The sequence below is a fragment of the Megalobrama amblycephala genome, linkage group LG19, assembly GCF_018812025.1.
Source record: "Megalobrama amblycephala isolate DHTTF-2021 linkage group LG19, ASM1881202v1, whole genome shotgun sequence".
In the NCBI taxonomy this organism is placed as follows: domain Eukaryota; kingdom Metazoa; phylum Chordata; class Actinopteri; order Cypriniformes; family Xenocyprididae; genus Megalobrama; species Megalobrama amblycephala.
In genome coordinates, this window is record NC_063062.1 from 9,681,045 (window position 1) to 9,704,420 (window position 23,376).

The 23,376-nt window shown below is 37.1% G+C and overlaps 1 protein-coding gene across 2 annotated transcripts; it reads left to right on the forward strand.

Annotated features, from left to right (window-relative positions):
- Window positions 1-1,601: 1,601 nt before the first annotated feature.
- nr1h4 (nuclear receptor subfamily 1, group H, member 4) lies at window positions 1,602-21,789 on the forward strand. Of its 2 annotated transcripts, XM_048169655.1 has the most exons (10): window positions 1,602-1,815; window positions 3,176-3,338; window positions 6,062-6,439; window positions 10,384-10,524; window positions 11,985-12,121; window positions 13,371-13,469; window positions 13,719-13,818; window positions 14,001-14,147; window positions 17,253-17,366; window positions 21,041-21,789. In XM_048169655.1, the coding sequence occupies exons 2-10, from the start codon at window positions 3,242-3,244 to the stop codon at window positions 21,277-21,279; spliced, it is 1,452 nt and encodes a 483-aa protein (XP_048025612.1). In that variant the 5' UTR covers window positions 1,602-1,815; window positions 3,176-3,241; the 3' UTR covers window positions 21,280-21,789. The 2 variants fall into 2 exon arrangements, with proteins under 2 accessions (XP_048025612.1, XP_048025613.1); XM_048169656.1 differs by lacking the exons at window positions 1,602-1,815; window positions 3,176-3,338 and adding an exon at window positions 3,605-3,815.
- The last annotated feature ends 1,587 nt before the right edge of the window (window positions 21,790-23,376 follow it).

Genomic DNA, 23,376 nt, shown 5'->3' on the forward strand with positions numbered 1-23,376 from the left:
GGTAAATGATTAAGAGCTTGTTTTTAGATACATCTGCAATTAAACCGAGACGCTGGACTTCATCACGTTTTGGTCAAATTTCATCTCACATGGGGTGTGACTCATGTAAATGTCATGGCATAGAGAAGAAATTATACACTCATAGAACCTCAAATGGTCTGTCAGGCGCTTCATATAGAACCTTTTAGGGGTTCATTTTATGGATTTAGTTTTAATTAATTTTGCTTTAGTTAATTTTTAACCTTAATTCAATTTTAGGAATTAAACAGCTTGTAAACATGCTTTATCACTAGAAAAAATTAGAAATTATGCAATCATTTAAGACATTTTTCCTTATATAGAACCTTATCTTTAAAACTGAGACAAGAACCCTTGGGTTTTATACAGAACCACATTAAACCTTTTTTCCTAAAAGTACACCATCTACACATTTGTACACTGAAAAAAAAAAAGAGATAAGATTTGACTATTTTAGAACTATATTAACTCAGAAATTGCTAGAAAAATGACGGCAAGTACACTCTAAAAAATGCTGGGTTGTTTCAACCCATGTTTGGGTCAAATATGGACAAATTCAACCGTTGGGTTTAAAAATATAATTTAAAAATGTAACCAATGTTTGGGTTCGTCTATTTGCTCCATCAAACCCAGTATTTTTTTAGAGTGTAACATTGAATTGAATGTTAAATTTTATAGTAATTTCTTGTAAAACATAATCTAATAATCTTTACAATGTCAATTTTTTTTACAGTGTATTGGTGACTGCCTCAACAAAATAAAACTCAAGTAGGATTTTTAAAATTTATAAAATTATTTATTTTTGTCATAAATCATTATTCATTTATTTATTTAGAGGACCTAACATACTAAAAAAAGTGCATAACATTTTAGAAATATCCAATTTAAATGTGTTTTCAAAAATTATAGTATAATAAGCATAAAAAAATGTTACTTTTTTTAATTAATTTTGATTCATATATTAATGAAAATTATGAAGTAAAAATTCCTTGGATCTGCAAAGATTGAAAACATGTTCTATAATCTAAAGTTAGGAACACAAATGATGCAAACGCATCTTGTCAATGTGCATTTCAGTGTATATTATGGAAATGTCTTTGAGAAGCTCTCTGTGAAACAGTTTGTCTAAAGCTTAATTCCAGCATTTGACACTAGTGTCACCCTGCCATGTGTTGCCAAATGTGTCATCATGCCCGTTTATAACATCATGAGCCAAGTTGCAGTAATTGGTTATTGAGCAATTCGTCAGACCCTGAAGTAGGCTATACTGTTCTCTTCAGCTCCACATAATATGTAACGTGACCAAATTGCAATGCATAAGTTTGAACCAAACCATCAAAGATCAAGCTTATAATTTGAAGACAAGTATCAAAGTATCAAAGTTTTCAATAAGGAGCCAAAATGAAAATTTCTATCCAAAAGCTTCAAATTGCATGAGAAACTAGCATTATTCAGTAATAATTTTGTTTAAACGAGTGTTATGGTATGTGTTTGCATTACTGGGGAATGTGTTGGGCTGTACTGGTTATCTCTCGCTATTAAGGAGGTACTGTAATGCTGCATTTGTAGGCCTGTCAGCCAAAGTTTGGAGCTGATGGAAGAGGGAGGGACTGCTAGTACTCATGAGGAGAAACAGATAGATAGTTTAATTAATAACCACTGTCCCTTTTCCCCATAACCCCATCTGCTCAGAGAACTGTCGTTACACAGTATCAACTTGATGCCTCTTTCTAAATACTGATGGCTTTGAATATCAATACGGGACCTCAGAGCACACCACATCTGTTAAAGCAATAGGTAAGAAAAAAATATTTCTGATATTTGTTACTAAAATAAATCAGCTATGATGGCTTATATAACTTTTGGCGATCAGGGTGGGTGTCGAGATTTACGGATTTGAAATTGCACTGTTATGGAGACCCTCCGTGTGTGCGAGAATGTAAGCTCATGGGAAATTATAGACTGGATTAATTACATATAAAAATGTGAAACTGGTTGTTGTGAGTGATGTATCAATCAATATCGCTAACGATTGAGGCCTGGTCTCATTGTGACACTGTGGCTTTTTCCACGTATCATAAATCACAGCGCTGTTACTTTTCTTAAACGAACCAGTGTTTCATCTTGTATTATTTACAAGTAAGGTGTGAACATCATAAAACTACACTGCTGATGGAAAAAGAGCATTGCTGCTGGGCTTGATGGTGTCTTACCTCCAAAGCATTCAAAGAATGTCGCTAGAACTGTTTTAAATGAACATAAGCAGACATGCTAAAAATAATATTTTAATAACTTTTAAAAACAAATCTTCCATGAATGCATAATAACCTGAAAATTAATAAATAATGAGTTTGTGTTCAGTTTATGCTTTCTCAAAGTAATAGCACCGTGAATTAAAGCAATTAAAACCTAATTTCAGTGTGCTAAAAGTTGAAGTAATTAAAACCTCATTTAAAGTCCCAATGTAGTTGAACTTCGGAACATTAATCTAATATTAGATTTTGTTTTAGCCACATACTGTAGGCGAACACAAAATGATCCCTCTCTACCTGTCAGGATTATTAAAGGTTTTTATAAACACTGAGGAGTGTTAAAAAGTTGTCTGGTCTAACCTGGCCTGTCAAGAAAAATGCATCTGAGATTACTGGAATAATGTGAATAATGCAAAAGAAGATGATTTAGTGATTGAAAAGCATGGAAAAAAGCAAACATCAAGAAATTTAGTGCCAGATTATCCAGAAAGACCATAGCTGGAAATGGAGCAAAGGTCACTGCAATCATTTGTAGCATGTCTAGCATTTCCCATTGGAGAGAAGAAAAAAAAAAAAAAAAAAAAAAAAAAAAAAAAAAAAAAATCACACAATCTTTATGTCCTGCATATCTGAAATGACTTCTACACCATAAGATTCACAGGACATTGTCCTCCTGAATGGTTTCCCATAATCACAAAAGGAATCTGAATGAAATCTGAATGATATTGCCATATAGTACAAAAGGTTAATCACTGTTTTTTGTCCTGAGCAGCAGCACCTATATCAAAGTGTAACAATTTATGTAAAGTGTTTTACTATATTGCGTCAATACCTTAATTTGCAATAAAACCTGCCTCTATCTGTAAGTAAAGAAATCACTTCCTCCATTTGTTATTGTCTTGAAGAAACTGGATTTCCATTCTGGACTGAGGGAACTTTGAACGGCAAGACTTTAACACACAGGCTTCTGAATGAATGAGTGGGTGGGCCATGACGTCAATGTGGTGGGACCTTTACAGATCCCACCCAGCGATGCGTTCCCCCTATCAGAGGGCTCACACTTTTTTGGTGAGTATATTGGAAATTCACACTGATTTTTTCTTGTTGTTTTGCTAACCCTATATATTTTGCCATGGGTGATGAAATAAATCTATAAGTCTGACACTATGAAACAAACTAAAGCAAAATTCTGTTATTAGCAGATGCAAAAAAGTGAAACTGTCACCTTTAATTTAACCACCACACGTTAGCATGTTTTGTCCTAGATGACATTTATGAAACTAGATTAATCCTACCTGTAAGGAGACAGGGAACTGTGTCTGTCAGGTTAATGAGCAACTATAGCAACCTTTGTTCACACTAGCACTTCTGAGGTGTTCAAGTGTTCAGGAACAGTAATACTTTGTGAAAAGAGACACAAAGACACATGCTGAGGAGCTGAAGGAACACACTGTAGTTGGATGGTTAGGAATCAATACAGCAAATGATCATCAGTACCCTTACTGGGTCACACTGAAATGGCCATGGTTCAGGAGAAGGCTTCAGGTCAGTACCATCTCATGATACTGACACAGTGCTCATTATATATTATGTTACTGAAGAAGTGTGAATATAGCTTTTCAGATGCCTTTTTTACTTGAAAGTTATTGGATTGCCAGGTTGCAATGAGTTTGTCAAAAATGTTGTCATTGTTAGCAATTGCACTACATTTGGGCAATTTTTTAATGAATAAGTTAATAATCAATATAAGGAAAATAGCAGATGACCTGATGACTGAAAGAGTTAGGCTTGAAACATACTTAATGCAAGTAACATTTATAGACACTTTTTATTCTAACTTTATTTCCACCTCTTTGTGCTCCGAAATTGGTCAGACCACAATTTATAGCGCAATACGTAACATGCTTGTAAAATTCTCAATGTTGCTGCAAGAGACACTGTAGCGGTTATTAGCATAAAGTGTCTTTTTTAAATGGCCATTTTCCCATTTAGTCCAACTAGCCTACTGTCTTGGTGGACTAACAATTTGAAGAAAATCTTGCTAAGCAAGTTAGTTAAAGTCAGCATGTTTACAGTAATTAACCAGAATAATAACAAATGCGATTTCGCAATGTAACAGAAATAGCAACAAATCTATTCTTCTTTGTTATAATGACATATGAGTGAAAGGATGAAAAAAATGTAGGGTGGGGACTTGGTTATAGGTACATGATTGGATGGAGGCAGATCTGTATACAAGCTTGTACACTGTAAAATAAATATTTTCATGATTTGTTAACACTTTTTTTCTTTTGTCAAATCAACTTCAATAATTATTGTGGTTCAAATAACATAATATTTTGAGTTTCTGTTTATTAAACCAATCCCCTTCATTGTATTAACTCAAATTTTTTATTTCAATGAACTCAAAATTTTAAGGAAACCAGGTCACATACTTTTTTTAAATTTAAACCAACAATTCTTTTTTACAGTGTAGTTGATCAGGTCAACTTTATGGTAATGAGCTATGATGCGGTTTGGCGGCAACCAGTCGAAATGTAGAGGTGTAAACTAAGTATAGTGTTATTATTTTCTCCAGCTAAGCAATTTGTTCTCTGCGTTGTCTGGAATCCTCTCAAGCGGAGGACTTCTACATTCTGATTGGTTGACAGTTACTTTGACGCTCCTGCTGGTGGCAGTCTGAACACACAGTAAGAAAGGGGCGAGGCTTAACAGACTAAATGATTGGAGAAGTACGGCATACGACATCAGAGAGAATGCATTGATGAATCTTTCAGAATGAGTTTTCATTTTATGCTGACTAGATATTCAAAATGAACTCTAGCGCCCCCTGGAGTACTGACCAAAACATTGGCTTAGCACTTGCGTAAAAAACGTTAAGCCCTGGGTATACTTCGTTTTTTAACGTGCACAGTCGAACGCATAGCCTTGGAAAGTATACTTCATTTGACTCGTATGCACACAGGCATTCGACACATGCGCAGTTTTGAGCAATCTCTTGCCATGAGTTACAACCCATATAAATATATTTGTATTTTTTCATGCTAGAGTTGTACAAATGAGGCTACTTTCTAGCCTCTTCACACAATCTGTCGTCTATGTAGGCCTCCATTGTCGCTGTAGCTTTCATGAGCTCCGGTCTGTTCTGTTTATGCAGTTTTTCTATGACTACCTTGTGAATCGACGCCCCCAGTGCACGGTTGCCACCTTGTGGATAAACTAATTAGTGCAAAAAAAAAATTAAATGCGCACGGTTACAACAATCCGAGCCAAAAATAGAGCCAAAAAAAAAAAAAACCTCTCTGCAAGTGAATGCTTTTAAACCTACTACCCACAAAAGTTGCACTCAACTGTCCAATTATCAAATAAAAACAAATAAAAATTGTAATTAAAAAAATTCTCATAAAAGTCTATAATCAAAAACCATGCATCAGACAGTGATACGTGAAAAAAAGTCCTTGGTTAATGATTATTGTTTTATTTCTGGGAGTGTTCGACTTCTGTATTATGTACATTTGACATAATCTACTGCTACTATTTGGATAGAGGCTGGTTACGTTCCAAGATAGTTTTTAATACTCACTTATCAGGTTGTGGAGATTTTAATGGCTCTGAGTATGTCTGCAAGGTAACATTACCTCAGTGTGTTGTAGTTTCACTAATCGTCCTGTTGGCATAAGACCTATTAGCACTATGTGCTGGGCTAAATCAGTAAGGTGAACTTGATCTTTGCTTCTCCATGACACATGTAAACTGACAAGCACTGCTCACTCCTGCCATCTTCTCCTCAGATATTCTGGCAGAGCAGAACAGTCCTTTGCTACATGACCAGGAGGTCTTGCCCTTCACCAGCTATCCCAGCATGCAGTACACCTCAGTGGAGCCCTCCATGTCATCACCATCATACTACTCCAATCAGCACTGCTACTCACAGTATGGTGGGGAGGATTGGTACTCTACATCCACTGTGTTTGAGATGAGGAAAGGACCATTGGAGGGTGGCTTTGATAATGAGCTCGACGAGTCTTGCCCTGTAGTCCCGACTGTGTGTAGAAGGTCCAGAAACGCAGCCCACTCCGGAAGGAGCAAAGGCGAGGAACTGTGTGTGGTCTGTGGAGATAAAGCATCAGGGTATCACTACAATGCACTCACATGTGAAGGATGTAAAGGTGAATCCCATAATCTACAGTTTTTTTGGTGCTGATTTCACTTACAAGGCATTATTTGGCATGCTCAAACTTTTCGTAGGGCTGGGAACCGTGAACCGGTACTTAACGGTTCCATTTGGTTCTGCTAATGGTTCTCGCATATACATGGAACACCGCTACTGAATCAACTGTCCGATTCCTAAATTAATGAATCTTTTATGCTGGTTCTTTTAAGTGAATCAAGACTACAGGTATGTGTGTTGGAGCAGGGTTGGACCTAAACTATGTAGGACTGTGGCCCTCCAGGAACTGAGTTTGACACCCCTGCTGTAAGCTGTATGTGTTTGATTCACTTAAAAAAAAACCTGACATTAGATTAATTATTTTCGGTAATCGGACTACACTGATTGCACTGCATGTGATGACTCATTTAAGTCATTAATTCGGGAACCTGACTACACTGGTCGAGCTGTATGGTTTTGCTTGACTACAAAGAACAAGTAAGATTCATATGTTCGGGAATTGGACTAGACTTCCTCATGCTGCATGGTTTACAAATGAGCCTGAAAGACTTGATTAGCTGGATCAGGTGTGTTTAATTGAAGTTAAAGCTAAACTCTGCAGGGCTGTGGCCCTCCAGGAAGTGAGTTTGGCACCCTTGGCTTACAACTGTAAAGGTTATACTAGTATAGTTACAGGTTGTTCATATGACAACATGTAGATAAAGATATACAATATGAGTTTCTCAGTAATAGTTTATATATAAATATGAATCAAATATGCTGAAATGTTAATATGGTGTTTGCTTAGTGTTATTGTATAATACTATTAGCCATTTATTATTGGGTTGCATCTTTGTTTTACGCTAATTTATGTAACTTTTGGCCCTCTAGCGGTTAAAAACAAAACTGCATGCATTTTGCGGAAGAATAGTGTTTTGGTTGTGCTTCGGCTCTGCTTGATTGTACGGATGAATATGGTTCTTTCTCATAACTAAAAAAAGAGAGAGATTATTCATTTACAACATTTCAAATCCTTCAGTTCTCCTGGGTTTCTCAGAAGCGGAAGTCATCATAGTTGGGTAAAATTCCATAGCAGTGAATGAGAGAATACATTAAATATATTTTTTTGTGATCCCATTTGCTCAAATAGTAAAAGAAAAACTCAACAAAAGTGGTTTCACAACTTTCAAAAACAGGAAAAAAAACACAGAGAGAATGATAACAGCAGCCAGAAGAGAAAAATATATCAATTTTACCGTCACTCCCATAGCCGCTGTATTAGACACCCTAGCAGCGTTAAAGGGTTAGTTCACCCAAAAATGAAAATTATGTCATTAATGACTCACCCTCATGTCGTTCCAAACCCGTAAGACCTCCGTTCATTTTCGGAACACAGTTTAAGATATTTTAGATTTAGTCCGAGAGCTTTCTGTCCCATTGAAAGTGTAGGTACGGTGCACTGTCCATGTCCAGAAAGGTAATAAAAACATCATCAAAGTAGTCCATGTGACATCAGAGGGTGAGTTAGAAGTTTTTGAAGCATCTAAAATAAATTTTGGTCCAAAAATAACAAAAACTACGACTTTATTCAGCATTGTCTTCTCTTCCGGGTCTGTGTATATCCATAGTGACGCTGCTTCTTCTTCTACGGCGGTTGGCATCCAGTTTATTGGTGCATTACCGCCCCCTTCTGCTCCGGACAGTGACGCCGATGACGTGTTATGTAGTGTGCCCGAGCTTCGTTTACAGTCTGAGGGAGACGCACGCTGTATTCAAGCTATTCTACATTGTTTGTATTTTGGTATTGCTATATTTTTTTAAAATGGTGCGTAGGTGTGCATGTCGCGGATGTCCTAATCGCGTCACAGTCCGGAGCAGAAGGGGGGCGGTAATGCACTAAATGCACTAAATCTAAAATATCTTAAACTGTGTTCCGAAGATGAATGGTACATGTATATACATAAAAAAAAAAAAAAAATGAAAATATAAAAAAAAAACTAGAACAAGATTCACAATGCTGATGACTTCTCATTTTATTACGAGCTCTGGCACGTTCTCCTTTTGCCAGCAAGCTCTGATTCCCTGGAGATTCAAGATTTAGCAAGCTCCATGTCAACCTTTCTTGCTAGTTGTGCTGTGACAACTAATCAGGGTTGCCAGGGTTTTCACAAGTTCGCGTTTTTGGCGGGGTTCCACTGGTAAAATTCGTAACTAAATATCATGTTATTCGGGTTCGTTTCAACCAGCGGACATGAAAAACAACCCACGGCAACAGTGTAAAAGTAGCCCAATTCGGTGGGAAAACCACGGACTTCGCAACATTGCAACTAATCTAGAAAGTAGCTGAAGCAATGTTTCTCTATTTACAGATATGAGTGAACACGCACGTGCGAGTGACGTACGCAATTCCCCGCGAAAACTATTCCGCCTGGTCTAAAATAAACACTTATGATAGGCTTACCATAGTAAATTATGGTAAGACAAAAACAGGTTTTGGAAGAAATATTGGTGATGTACTGAATCATTATTTCAATTTTGAAAAAAAAAAAAAAAAAAGATACACAGTTCCTTTAATTATTCTCATCATTGGCAATTCAATTAAAAAAAAAAAAAATCTGACCAGCTTGACATTGCAACGTTGGCTCAACCAATGGCGTGAGTTTGGTGCAGGACTACTATCTCACTTAAAGAAGACATAAAGTGAAACTGTTTGAAAACATTTATTATTGTTGCAATATGATTTCATGCAAGAAGCCTAGAAATTGCACATTTTAATTTGAAGGCCAAACATAGCTTTGCCATTTTTATTTGATTTGATATATAACATGTACATTTGCACCCTTTGTTCTGTGACCTCTTTGAACCTACATTGCAGTGTGCCTGGTCTTACAGTGTAGCCATGGCTACATAACTTATGAAGGACGTAATAAATGACATGGAACCCCATGTGCCAATTTTAGCTCTTTGGAAAATCATTGGCTGAATGACTGCAAGTGTAATTCCACCTGCGCATGGACAATGCCCAAAGGGCAGATGCTGGGCTATGTGTCCCGAGTCCCACAGGCTTGGCTGGGTTTGCACCTTCACGTTCAGTTTGGATTGGGTTCCCTCTCAGCTTTCTGCTGAATAATGATGTAGGCAACCAGAGCCACACACCGCCATGCAAAGTTAATGTGTGTCATTGTGCTCATGGGCTCATGCTGGAATAATTACCTGTTCCAAAAACAACTGCACATGTTTGTCTGCTGCCTAGAACTGAAAATCAAGCATCCAAGAGTATCGGTATTACAGTACTGAACGTAATGTCTTAAACATTACACCATATATGTTACATGTACTGGCTGCAATGAACCTATTCCTTGATCTGTGTTTACAAAGTGACCTTCTTGTTTCTCCTAATAGTTTAGACTTGTAGGGTAGCCACTGTTGCTTCTAGTATTTTTACTATGGTTTTCAGAATAAGAGAATGGTTATGAAATCTGCACCTGAATGCCTTTCCTTGCCATTTGTGTGTCAGACAACTAATAGGGGAAAAACTAAAAATACATATTTACTAAAACAGTGGATTTCAGGGGGGTTAATTGTGACCCCATAATGGATTTCATGTCTGTTCTGATAGGTGTGTCTTCTTAGTTCAAACAGCACAAACGTAATTCAAACAGTAAAAAGGTGAAAAAAAAAAAAAAAGACATGGACTACATTAAATGCATGAAACCACAGAAGTTCACGACATTAGGAACCAAAATGTTTGTAATTAGTCTTATGTTAAAAAAATAAAATGTTATATAAAATGTTGCATATTATTTAGGCTTTGCAGTTCGATATTAATTATTTCAATCTTTACTTTTACTTTTGTACAATTTGGTTCTGTGTTGGCTCACCGCATGATATACTGTATGTGAAATGTGTGTCATATTGAACATTTCAGTTACTCAGTTATTGATGCAATGGTCTTTTTTCCAGGTTTCTTCAGAAGGAGTATCACAAAGAATGCTGTATATAAATGTAAGAGTGGAGGAAACTGTGAGATGGACATGTACATGCGAAGGAAATGCCAAGAGTGTCGACTCAGGAAGTGCAAAGAGATGGGCATGCTCGCAGAATGTGAGTAAAAGCACTGTAAACACTGTAAAACTTGTTACTGTTCAACTAATACATCAGCCTGAGAGCCACATACATCGTGTAATCAGATGAGACACTTTGAACTCTGAAACAGCAGTTTTCAAAAAATGTTATTAATCTGAATAGTCAAAAGCAACTTAATTTATTTTCCAAAGAGAATGCCTCTAAAGTGGCACAGTGTTCTGCTATGAGATGGTTTGAGTTCAAATAATATTGCATAACATGAGATAAAATATTATTAGTGTGTGAAAGAAAAAAAAGCTGTTTTTCTAAGCTTCACACAAATAGTGTATTGATTTTTACATAAATATTGCAGACGGATGAAATGGATGAAAATATTGAATTGTTTAGTAGAATCATTCTTTTTTATTAGCATACAACAGAGTCTATCAGTAGTTCAAAAGATATTGTACATAAACCTTGATGAGAAACAGACTGCTTGTATCTAGGGCTGTCGCGGTTAAGGAATTTCCCTTGCGGTATTTTTGAGTGGCTCAATAGCGCGATATGCGGTATTACCGCCATTATATATATATATATATATATATATATATATATTTAGAGAGAGAGAGAGAGAGAGAGAGAGAAAGAGAGAGGTCATATTCAATAACGAAACTAAAGAGCATTGAAATAAAGAGAATGTCAAATAAGGGTCTACAAAACAGAACATAAACCTGACAATAAGATGGTAGAGCTATTGTTGTATGTATAATAGTTAGTTTCGATCCTCGAATCTGACTAGACAAGACTTTCTGCTGATATTTCACGAGTATAAGCAGAACTAACGTTACTCATCTCTGCGCGTTCTAGACGGGCTGTCAGTCAGTGCAGTTACATTGTTGTGACACAAGGTGGAGGCAAGGGACTGTCTTTGAGTCTTTAAACCGTTCATTCAACTGCACGTTCAAAAACGCAGATTCATTCAAAGAGAGATGAAATGAAACAAGCTGTTGAAATCATTTTAACGTTGAGCGCCACTTTATAAGGCTCAGCTGACCAGTAATGCTTCGATGGTAAGGCAGAGATTTCGCTATCCTTGGACACGACAACTTTTTTTCACGAATATAACTTGTGTCTCGGCCTGAAGGACAGACGCAGGTAATCGCACGCGCTTTAGTCGATCTCTCTCACATTCACTGTCTGTTTAGGCTTGTCTAGTGCAAATCTACGGAGCCTCTGTACAAATCACCATGGTACACATTATGCTATCATTATTACCTTATTTAATATTTAGTACACGTGTATGAAGTGTAAAACGAGAAGGACATAGCCTTTCAAAAAATAGAAAACATGCAAATATCGCGGTTGCTGCGGTTTTTGCAGTGTTCTGCGGTTGGCTCGTCAAAAGCGCGGTATTACGAAATTGCGGTTATCGCGACAGCCCTACTTGTATCCATTAAGTCGATCTAGTTTATGCATCTATTTTGTATTTGCATCATCAGGCTTGTTAACCGAAATCCAGTGCAAATCCAAAAGGCTGAGGAAAAACACAAAAGCCTCATCTGACGAAAGTATAGGAGATGATGTTGGTGATAGTAGAGATGCTAAACAGGTTGTATCTACTACAAAACCCTCCAAGGTAAGAGCACAGGTACTGTTTGATTGGGTTATTATTATAATCAGTGGTGACTGTCTAGAAAAACAAAAGTCACTTTTTGATCTGTTCAGCTTAAAGGGACAGTTCACTCAAAAATGAAAATTCTGTCATCATTTACTCACCCTTTTGTTGTTCCAAACCCATAAGATTTTTGTTCATGTTCGGAACAAAAAAGTATTTTTAATGAAATCTGAGCTATTTCTGTCCCTCCATTGACAGCTATGCAACTACCACTTTGACGCTTCAAAAAGTTCATAAAGAAATCGTAAAAACTAATCCATATTAATTGAGTGGTGTAGTCCAAATTTTCTGAAGAGACTCGATCGCTTTATAAGATGAACAGGTTTAATTCAGGCTTTTATTCACATTGATCAGTGAAAATAAACAGAAGCTCAACAGAACCTGCTTGACGCACAAGAACAAATCTCTTGCGGAAGCTCAAATGTGCATGCGTAACTCATGAGAATGAACCTCATTGGTTCTCACTTATCAAGCGAACATGCTTGATCTTCCGTTAACCACAACTGATGAGTTTATTGATTAATGTTTATATGTGAATAAAAGCCTAAATTCAATCTGTTCAGCATATAAAGTGATCAGGTGTCTTCAGAAAATTTGTACTAAACCACTCAATTCATATGGATTAGTTTTACAATATCTTTATGAACTTTTTGAAGTGTCAAAGTGGTAGTTGTGTAGGCTGTCTATGGAGGGACAGAAATCTCTCAGATTTCATTAAAAAAGATCGTAATTTTTGTTCCAAAGATGAACGAGAGTCTTGCGGGTTTGGAATGACATGAGGCTGTGCAATTAATTACAGAATTTTCATTTTTGGGTGAACTAACCCTTTACAGTTTTCTTGGCACCATGCTTTTTATAGTATAACTTTTCAGGTATAATTGCAAACTAAAGGGTTAAGGGTGTTCTATGGAAACATTTATTGAAGTGCTATAAAAGGTTAAAGGGCAACCTCAATGATTCTCTTCACCATGGCGACAAAATCTCTTTCTTTTCACTTTTGCCCACATATACAGTTACTTCAGAAAGATTATATGATGAAGGGTTGTAAAATGGCTGTGCAGGATCAAACACTGGCTAGATATTAAAAAAATGACACCACCAATCTATATTCATTATTCCACGTAGCTTGATTCACCCGGGTCCAAACACAGAAAAAAGTTCATACATTTTTGATATTTTTTTTTTTTTTTGATACATTTTCTCATTTCAGGAAAATATAGAACTGAGCCAAGACCAGCAGGCTTTAATAAGTTATATAGTTGATGCTCACAACAAACATCGCATCCCTCAGGATATGGCAAAAAAACTGGTATGTCTGGAAATAAAAAACATCAACCTTATGCTCTAACTTATCTTATTTTAGATCACCTTCTTTTATCTTTTTATGATTCATTAATGTGGAAAGCAGTTAAATGCTACTGTTAAAATCAGTAAAAAACTTTGCCTCTTCTTATCTCTGTTAAATCATTATGTAACCAAGGTTATTTCCACCCAATGTCATAAAACAGTGGCTTATTTGCATGCTCATATTTTTTCCCTGCTTCTAACCTGTCCACAGCTACAAGAGCAATTTAACGCAGAAGAAAACTTCCTTCTACTGACCGAAATGGCAACTAGTCATGTCCAGGTGCTGGTTGAGTTCACAAAAAACATACCAGGTACTGTTATTTCAAATTCTAGAACAACTATTACTACAGTAGTTTCTATACCACAGGTTTGGAAATGAAATAAAATTTAAAATAAAAAACAAGATCACATTTACACATACTTTATATTAAACTGATGCAATAAACTCCTCCAGTTCTAAGCAAACATACTCAGGTTCTTGTTTTCTGAGCAGGTTTTCAGTCTCTGGATCATGAAGATCAGATCGCTTTATTGAAAGGTTCTGCCGTAGAGGCGATGTTCCTGCGTTCGGCCCAGGTTTTCACCAAGAAACTGCCCAACGGGCACACAGAGGTGCTGGAGGACAGGATCAGAAGGAGCGGTAAGCTTATTATTTGTATTGCAGCATAATTTACAGCATGATTCATGAACTGCTTCTGTGGAGTGTTCATTGGAATCATGACTGGGATTGGGTTTCAAACTAGTACGCCACATACTTGTTACATACAAAGTCCATAAAGTTCACTAGGTACGTTATATTAATAATGTATCTGTCCGCCCTAAATAACGTCAGGAAATTTGCCATCTTGATAATCGCGTGGTGTATGTTACATGTGTAAAAGGACACTAAAGTCCAACTGGTTTCGGTTTCACAGAAGTCTAAGCACTGGACAACTGCCAGGAACAGCACAAAGAGGAAAGCCCTCATATAGCATGCAGCTTGTGAATATCATATCTTCTGCATTATATAATCTCATTGAATTTTGTTGAACATTTGGTTTAGAGTAGGATACGCAATCAATTCTGTCTCTTAAAGGATTAGTTCACTTTCAAATGAAAAGTGAATGTAAGTGAAGCAAAGTGTTTGTGTAAGAAAAATGTCCATATTTAACAAGTTATAAAGTAAAATATCTAGCTTCCGCCGGACCGCCTTCCATATTCAACTTACGAAGAAAGTGTAACACGTCTCTCAGTTCAAAAAGCTTACGCAAAGTCCTACGCCTTCTGCATTCAACTTACGGAAAAAGCGCAACTGACGCAACATCAGTTGTGTGGTTACGAAAGGTGGTCTGGTGGAAGCTAGATATTTTATTTTAACTTGATATAGATATTTTTCTTACAAAACCGCATCGCTTCGCTTTTATTAACCCCCCGGAGCTGTGTGGAGTACGGATGCACTTTCTTCAGCTTCATACCCATTGGTCCCATTCACTGCCATTATAAAGCTTGGATGCATCAGGATAATTATTAATATAACTCTTGATTGTGTTCATGAGAAAGAAGAGTCATATACACCTAGGATGGCTTGAGAGTGAGTAAAGCTTGAAGTAATTTTAATTTCAAAGTGAACTAATCCTTTAAAAGCATGCCCTATGTTTACTCAACGCTGAATCACCTTTATTTCAAAGACGGTTGCTTTCAGCCTCTCAGTATTTGAAAAGCTGTAACGAACTGTCCAGTTAGTGATATTTCTGAACAGACAGATGAATGCAGAGTGGTGTAGACTGTTTGAGTCCTCCAGCATGAGCTCGGGAATATTCACGCAAAAGGCCAGCGGGGGAGAAATAGACGCACTGTCTAAAGAGACTATTGTTCTCTATCTAAACATCGAGAGGCCTATTGTCCCACTCTCTGGCTCACAGCGCTTCTGACATTTCTCTGGCGTGAAGCCTCCGTGATGCATCAGGATTTTTTTTTTTTGCTCTCTTCTGTTTTTGGAAAGTTATGACAAAGGTTATCCTTTCATCTGAAGGGAAATGAATGAAACTGTGAAAGGAGTCTGCGTGCTGTGATCATTTCATCTCTCAAGGGTGACGACTGTTTGTATACACTGAGTTTTTGAACAGTTCGTTACACTCCAGCACAGTTTTTCTTTAATATTAACATTATGGTAAGCTGAATTGTTAAGTCATGTTTTTAATGTCCCAGCTGCATCAGTGTGTGTTCGGTGTGTCAGCTCCCACTGAGGGTTTCCCTGATTGGTCGGTCTGTAAACCAAACCCTTTTGGCTCTTCACACTGAATGCTTTACATCAGAAAAGAGCTCTCGGCTTGCATAGGCAGCGTAGTATGATAATTATATCAATGATAATGATAAAGACAAAAACCTCACACAAAACAGGAAAGCCCTTCAAATACAGGCTTCAAATGAACTGCTGTTACCGAGAATCCCACTGAATGTGGAAACGCACAGCTGTGGGGATCCGAGGCCAGATTCAGATCAGCTCTTACCTAACATACAATACAAAGCAATAAGGTCATGGCCCCTGATGATCTGTTATTGCACGCTGAGGGAGGTTCAGAAAGTCTCTTCAAAAACAGACAGAAAAATCATTTTCTTAAGATGTATTTTGTCTCATTTCTCGTTTGTCTTTTTAAAAAAAATCTCATTTAAAGCATAAATCTAACCAATTGGACTAAAATTTATGCTTAAAATTAAAGATATAATCTTATTATCTTACACAATTTTGCTTCATTAATCCTGATTTTAGAATGTTTATATAATTTTTTTACTGGGAAAGTGGACAGTAAATACACTGCAAAATCATTTTCTTAAGATGTATTTAGGATATTTTCTCATTTTTATCCAGTCGAAATGTATAAATTTCCCTTAAACAAGAAAAACAAGACAATTAAATTGAAAAGAGCATAAGATGAAATGTAATAGGCATGAATTTTTATATTAATGATGGATGGTTGGATTCTGTCTTAGAGGAAACCGTGTGATTCAGTAAATTCACAGCACGCTCAGTGCTGCTTTTAAATATAGGCAACACTGCCACCTTGAGGCCCCAGAATGCCATTTATAAAACATTTCATACATTTTTTTTTATTTTTTTTTTACATTCAACAAAGAACAATTTTACAACTTAATACTTAAAAGTGTGACTTATATTTGAAGACTTCATATGCAAAAGCCTCTAAGGGCCATCTGAAATTTTCTTCTAAAATGAGCATTTTCATCAAGCTCGTATGTTTAGGTTCAGTAATTTGACTTTAATGGCAATTAATAGGTCCTTTTCATTGTCATTAAAGTGAAATAACTGAACATAGACATACAAGCTTGATTAAAAAAAAAATGCTCATTTTAGAAGAAAATTTCAGATGACACTTAAAGGCTTTTGCATATGACATCTTCATTTATTTATTGAAGCTCAAACAATTGCACTATTTATGGAGGTGCGATTACAGTGCCACGTCTGAGTGTAGTATGTACTTAATGTGATCTTTAGTCCAGGAAAGAAGGCATGGCCTTCATTTAACATTAGATCATAGCCAGTATGTAAATATGTGCATTGGGCTCAGCAGGTTATTTTTAAATGTAGTTATAGCTTCTAAGAAATATGTTTTGGAGTGGTTACAGGTGGCTGAGGTAATAAATAACTGTTGATTTCATGTTGAAATTACTGGACTTTTAATAGAGTGATTTAGAAAATAATTGCAAAGCTTGGTGTATATCTTCATGAATAGCTTGATTTCCTCCACAGGAATATCTGAAGAGTTTATGACACCCATGTTTAACTTCTATAAAAGCATCGGGGAGCTGCAGATGATGCAAGAGGAACATGCTTTACTTACTGCTATCACAATCCTCTCACCAGGTGAGCTGATATCTGTCACTTAATGTTCTAGATAAAAAGTTGCAGAATGAATTAATTAGTTTAGTTTTTATTTAGTTTATTGTTATTTTAGCAAAATGAAAGAACACAATCATGCAAAACTTGTGACTTGAAGACTTATGATCCATATATATCAGTTTGGATATTATGTTATCTGACCCCTTTCCTGTGGTCTGTTTGTGACAAAGGCAGACGTCCCTAGTGGCTATTTGGTAATGCATATCATGTGATGGAAAAGTTTAGTTTTGGCACACCTACAAAAGAAATCTTTTAAAGGTGCAGTAAGCGATTTCTGAGAAACACTGTTGAAAGTGAATCGGACCGAGTACCATAACACACTGGAAGCCAATCAGCAGTAGGGGGCGTATGCACTCATAATGGGGGAGTAGAGAGAGTGAGCAAGAGGGAGATTTGAAGAAAGACTGTAGAAAGAGAGATGGCTGAGAGACATTACAAAAGAGAAAGGTCAGAGGAATTTCACTGGAAAAAGAAAGAAGGGATATGATCAGGCAAGTGCTTTAAGACCCACATTAAGATTAGAAAAGCTTTCCAGCACTGGAGAGACATAAGCGGGAAGGCCTAAAAACGGACGCAAGGTTGCAGTGTTTCTGCTCTATACGTGAGTGACATTGGTATTGCTATGTTTCACAGAACCAAGATATGCTGTTGTTGTAATGATACTTATAGTAACAGGACCGTTTTGAGTATCATTCTTTGTCTGGAGCTAGTCTTAGCCTCAGACGTCACAGTCACACCCATGGACTGTTTGCTGAATGTCTGATGCATATGGCACTCAAAATTGGAAACAGTTCAGGAGTTTCTGATTGGTTGAATTCTACAGGATTTCTGAGAGACGTGTGTGTTGTGTTCTTTAATGGTCTCCCTGAAAAACAAAGATGCTGTGAAGCCAAACCCCCTCATGGAAGAAGAAAGCCATCGTGTTTACAGCTGTGACAATGAGCGCTTATCAGGATCCACTAAAAATTTAAATATTCCATATTTTAAAGCATCAATCTGATGCATTTTGAGATGCTTTTTTTGCCAACCTGGGGAGAGCTGGAGAAACTTAACTTCAGCCATGAGTCAAAAATTATTATGGCCTCCTTACTAAGTATTATGAAGGGGGATCGAGCGGTAATCTTTATTGGTGTCGATTTTCAGTCTCTTTTTAATGATAGGCTTTACGCATCTGTCAATCATCCCCACTTGCTATTTGTGGGAAGAACCTAGCGCTATGATTGGTCGAACTCTTCTTTTGCTGTTGCTTGATTTGAGGACTGCGCATGCACAGAGGCGTCACCAGGTTTTTGCTTAGTTTAGAGTGACAAATCATACCAGCATACTTTGAAGTCAAAATGCGTATCCGCTATGCAAATTGCATACAGGTTGGCAGGTCTGCTTATTGATAGAACGGTGGACCACTTTACCTTCTGCCTTGTCAGTCCCCTCACCTCAAAATCTACCTCCTCAAAAACGGTAGTGTTAGCTTATAATTTTCCACCGGAGCTTTAGCTAGCTGGCTAACGTTGCGTTCTCTCCTGCTGTGTTCAATGACTCAATTCATCAAGCTGTAGCTAACGTTAGCTAAGTGTATGTCAACAGAGCTCCTGGGTAACTTAACTTCGATATACCAGAAAATATTAAAATTATTGAAACCATCACTCACCAAATTCAGTCAGGTAAATCGCCGAGGCCAGGCGTGCTTTCAGCTTCTGATGGTGGTCTGCACCAGAGCAAGTGAGCGGAGCGGAGTGGGAGCGGAGTGGCAATATTTCCTTAAGAGCTCAGAGCGCCTTTCTGAAGATTCCGCTCCGCTCGCTCAACCCAGAATGCCCGCAAAATCTTCAGCATCCCCAGTGGTTCTTCCAGCGCTGAGCGAGTGTTTTCTGCCGCTGGATTGCTTTCAATTCTAAAATCCAGTAAACATCAAGAGACGTTTTAAAACGATTATTATTAACGTCTCTTGATGTTTACTGGATTTTAGAATTCACTTTAAGAAACATTAGCTTGGACAAAGTGTCAGGCTTCAGGCTCATTCGGTGTGCCCGGGAAAGCAATCCAGCGGCAGAAAACACTTGCATAATCTAAGCATTCTTTAAGTGCATTTTATCTTGTTTATGCTTCTCACAGGCTTTATAATCAAAATGTGTTTTGTAAAGATCTGCGCATATTTCATCTCATGTGTGTGCGTTTGTTTTAATGAACCTGTTTTGAATGTTCTATTGCACAACAACGGCAGCTAGCCTATTTTCACGGAAATAAAAGTTAACGAAAATCAAATACACTTTTTCAGTTTTTGCATTTTAGGTATGTTTGCTAAGGTTAGATTAATATATATATTTTTTTTATATATTTCGTTTTGAAACATGATAATTGCTATTTATCAGCAACTCAGCATGAATAATTTTATACAATTATCCAAGAATGTCGGTACAAACAGTAAACAATTAGGCCTACTAGAGCAATTTTATGTCGGAGCAGGATCTGAGCGAGAATTGGTTTACGGCGACTTGGCGAGCGTGAGCGGAATATTAACGGAGCGCTTGCTTGGGCGGTTGAGCGACTGAGTGGAGCGCACGTCCATAGAGCGGAAAAAGTAGCGGAGCGTCACATCGCTCCGCTTCGCTCACATGCTCTGGTCTGCACTGGTGATGCAAGGCCCTTCGCGTTAATATTTCCATGCACTCGCGCTCCCTTCTGGCACGTGCACCTGTTCGCAATTCACTGAATCGCAGTTCGCAGTTCACTGAATCTCGCGCTCCCTTTCGCAGTTCACTGAATCTCGCGCTCCCTTCTGGCACGCGCACCTGTTCGCAGTTCACTGAATATGAATACCCCCCCCCATCGAAAAATTCTCATCGAATCTACATGATTCGCGTAGGTCACCTATTTTGGTTTCAAAATGGCGAATTTCGCCGAAAGGTGAGGGATTTTCATGTATGAGTAAATGCTGGATTAGTATGTGAAGTATGTAAAGTTCACGGCATAGACTCTTTAAAATACGTCCAAGAGTTTTACACACCGGTCTGTTATTGTAGGGACATCGACGTTACATTTTTACACCCCTAAACATGACGTGGAACAAAATTAACTGTGATTGGTTGCTTTACATGCCTCTGGGCAGTCCTTGGCCAATGAAAGCTGCTATGGAGTCCAGACCTTCTGCCGTCAGTCTGAAGGTCTGGCAACACGAGACTAGTCTGGAGCTGGTGTGCTACTGGCAACTAACAACGAACTCTTGCTTGTATATACTCTTGTGTACTGTATGTTCATTTGTTTGTTCTTCCTTATCTTTCGTTCATCATCTTCACTTCATTTTCGTGAAGCATTATTTTGCTTTGCTTAAACTATGATAAAGAGACATTGCATTTTGGGGGTGAAACAACGAAGGGAGAGGTGTGTTTGGACTGATTTCAAATATCAACACTTTCAACGGTGTTTCTCAGAAATTGCTTACTGCACCTTTAAACCATCTAAAACCCATTTTGGTTCTTATGTAATCAATTTGTACTGTTCCAAATATAAGTTAAATAGTACTGTAAATGATTAATAAGCTCACAATAGAGAAGCTAACAGATTTTTGTCATTGTTTTAAGCTTCAGAAGGCCACAACAAAATGTGTTGCATTTGACTGAAACTGTTCTATCCAAACACAGACAGACCATATGTAAAAGACCAGCAGGCAGTGGAGCGTCTGCAGGAGCCCATGTTGGAGGTGCTGAGGAAGGTCTGTAAGTTACAGCACCCTCAGGAGCCCCAGCACTTTGCAAGGCTTCTCGGTCGTCTAACTGAGCTTCGCACCCTCAACCACCACCACGCCGAAATGCTAGAGTCATGGCGCATGAGTGACCACAAGTTCACCCCCCTCCTCTGTGAGATCTGGGACGTTCAGTGACACAGAAAATGCACAAAAAAATGGGTGGGTGAAGGAGAAATGCCAAAGACTTTTAATAAGCTGCCAAAGAGAGGAGTTTACACACTTTTGAGAGAAGTTGACTGTTAAAGTATGAAATGTAAACATTATATATTGCCAAATGTCAAGTAAAACGGGAAGTAATAATGATTTTAAGACATTATCAGCTCTTCAAGAAAAGATTGATGGGCGCATTTTGATATTGTAATGCCTTTATAAATGTTTACCTGGCCTTTGCTACTTGATTTGTTTAAAATCTGCTTCATCTGAGGATTACATGGCTTTTTACACGTTATGTCTGTTTGTGTATTGTGTAATTCATCTAAATATTTTAAGGTTCTCAAAATCTGTACTTCCTGACCTGTGGTCACTCTTTTCACATTTTGAGAATCATGTAACCTTCCAGTCTTCTTTTATGCTTAAATACAAGTGTTTATCTGTAAGCTGGTGTTTACCACTGTTAAATTCTATATAAACACTATATGCAATGCATTATGAGTGTATTAATGCATACAGATTCATATGGACAAATATATGAGGACATATGTGTGACCCATATGTACTGAGCACAAAACCATGTGCATTAATAAGGAGATACTGCACAAAAACAGTTTATCTATCTATCTATCTATCTATCTATCTATCTATCTATCTATCTATCTATCTATCTATCTATCTATCACATTTTGGTCTGTATCTTTTTCAGCGTGCGAATAATCAAACAAAATACGTTTTCATCATAATTTCATAAGCAAGTGAAAAAAGTGAGGGGTAAGTGTTGATCTGATGATGGTACATAATAAAGTTGATGTTATACTACATGGACAAAAGTGCACGGACACCTGAATGCACCCAAATGTGCTTTTTGAATGGTAATTTCAAAACTTTATTAATATGTGATTAGTCCTCCACAACAATTTCATTCTTCTGGCTTTCATTACCTCTTTTTATTAAGTGTCTTTAACTACTGTGTACTAACATTTAAGTTCATCATTTGTTTTTTATTGTACTTATATTTAAAAAGAAATCCCTGCATGCAGTTACAACTGTAATTAATTTCTGTAATTATTACATCTATAATTTGACCCTTCCCTTACATCTTTACCCAAACTTAAACCTAACTATATTACCAAACCTGTCTCTAAACTTACCCGCTTCACACCTTAATAGCTGCAAAAGTGTTTTGCATGCAACATGAACTCAAGAAGTACATTGTCCCTAGCTTTTTTTGTTTGTTTTGTTGATATAAGTACATAGTAAAGACACATAATATAACGTGTGACCAGGCTTTACACTAGATGTTGGAACACGAAAGGAATTGCTCCCATTCAAATATAAGATCAGTGAGATCACCAGGATGTTGTTATTCCAAAACAGAAAGGGCCCTCTAAAGGGTTCTGTAGAATGTCATTGTGTGCCATAGCATTAAGATTTGTCCCTGGAATTCGCTTGAATGAAAGGGGTAGTTCACCAACAAATAACTACAAATTATGTCATCATTCACAAATCACTGTTTGTGTTCTACAGAAGAAAATCATACAGGTACATTATACATGTACATCCATTCGACAGCATTTATGTGATCACGTGCCTTCGTTTAAAAGCAAATTTAGTATTAAATTAGATTTAGCATCATTAATGAAACATTAAAATGAAACATTATTCCAATATATTTGATTTATACTGTAATAGTTTTCTTGTTTATTTGCTTTTATATAGGAGACAACAACTATACGACACATATAAATCACATAATATGAGTAGCTAAAAAAGTAGCTAATTATTTTCAGGCTTAGATTTATAAACAAATGACTTGAGTCAGTTTTTAATTAATCATTCGGAGTTCGCAGAATCAGTCTGACAAATCCTTCGTTGATTGAACGGTCTCACTTTATATTACGTGGCCTTAACTACTATGTATTTACATCAAAAAGTAATTACAATGTACTTACTGTGTTCATATTGTATTACAAAACACTTTTGCTGCTATTGAGGTGGGATATGGGTAAGGTTAGGGGCAGGTTTGGTGGTATGGGCAGGTTTAAGGGTGGGTTAATGTGTAAGGGATGGGTCAACAGT

Bases quoted from the DNA above. Each gene is read 5' to 3' on its own strand.
- nr1h4 (XM_048169655.1), top strand. From the start codon at position 3,242: ATGAATGAGTGGGTGGGCCATGACGTCAATGTGGTGGGACCTTTACAG. The intron at 14,148-17,252 runs GTAAGCTTATTA...TTTCCTCCACAG, and splicing joins GGACAGGATCAGAAGGAGCG to GAATATCTGAAGAGTTTATG. The intron at 17,367-21,040 runs GTGAGCTGATAT...ATCCAAACACAG, and splicing joins TATCACAATCCTCTCACCAG to ACAGACCATATGTAAAAGAC.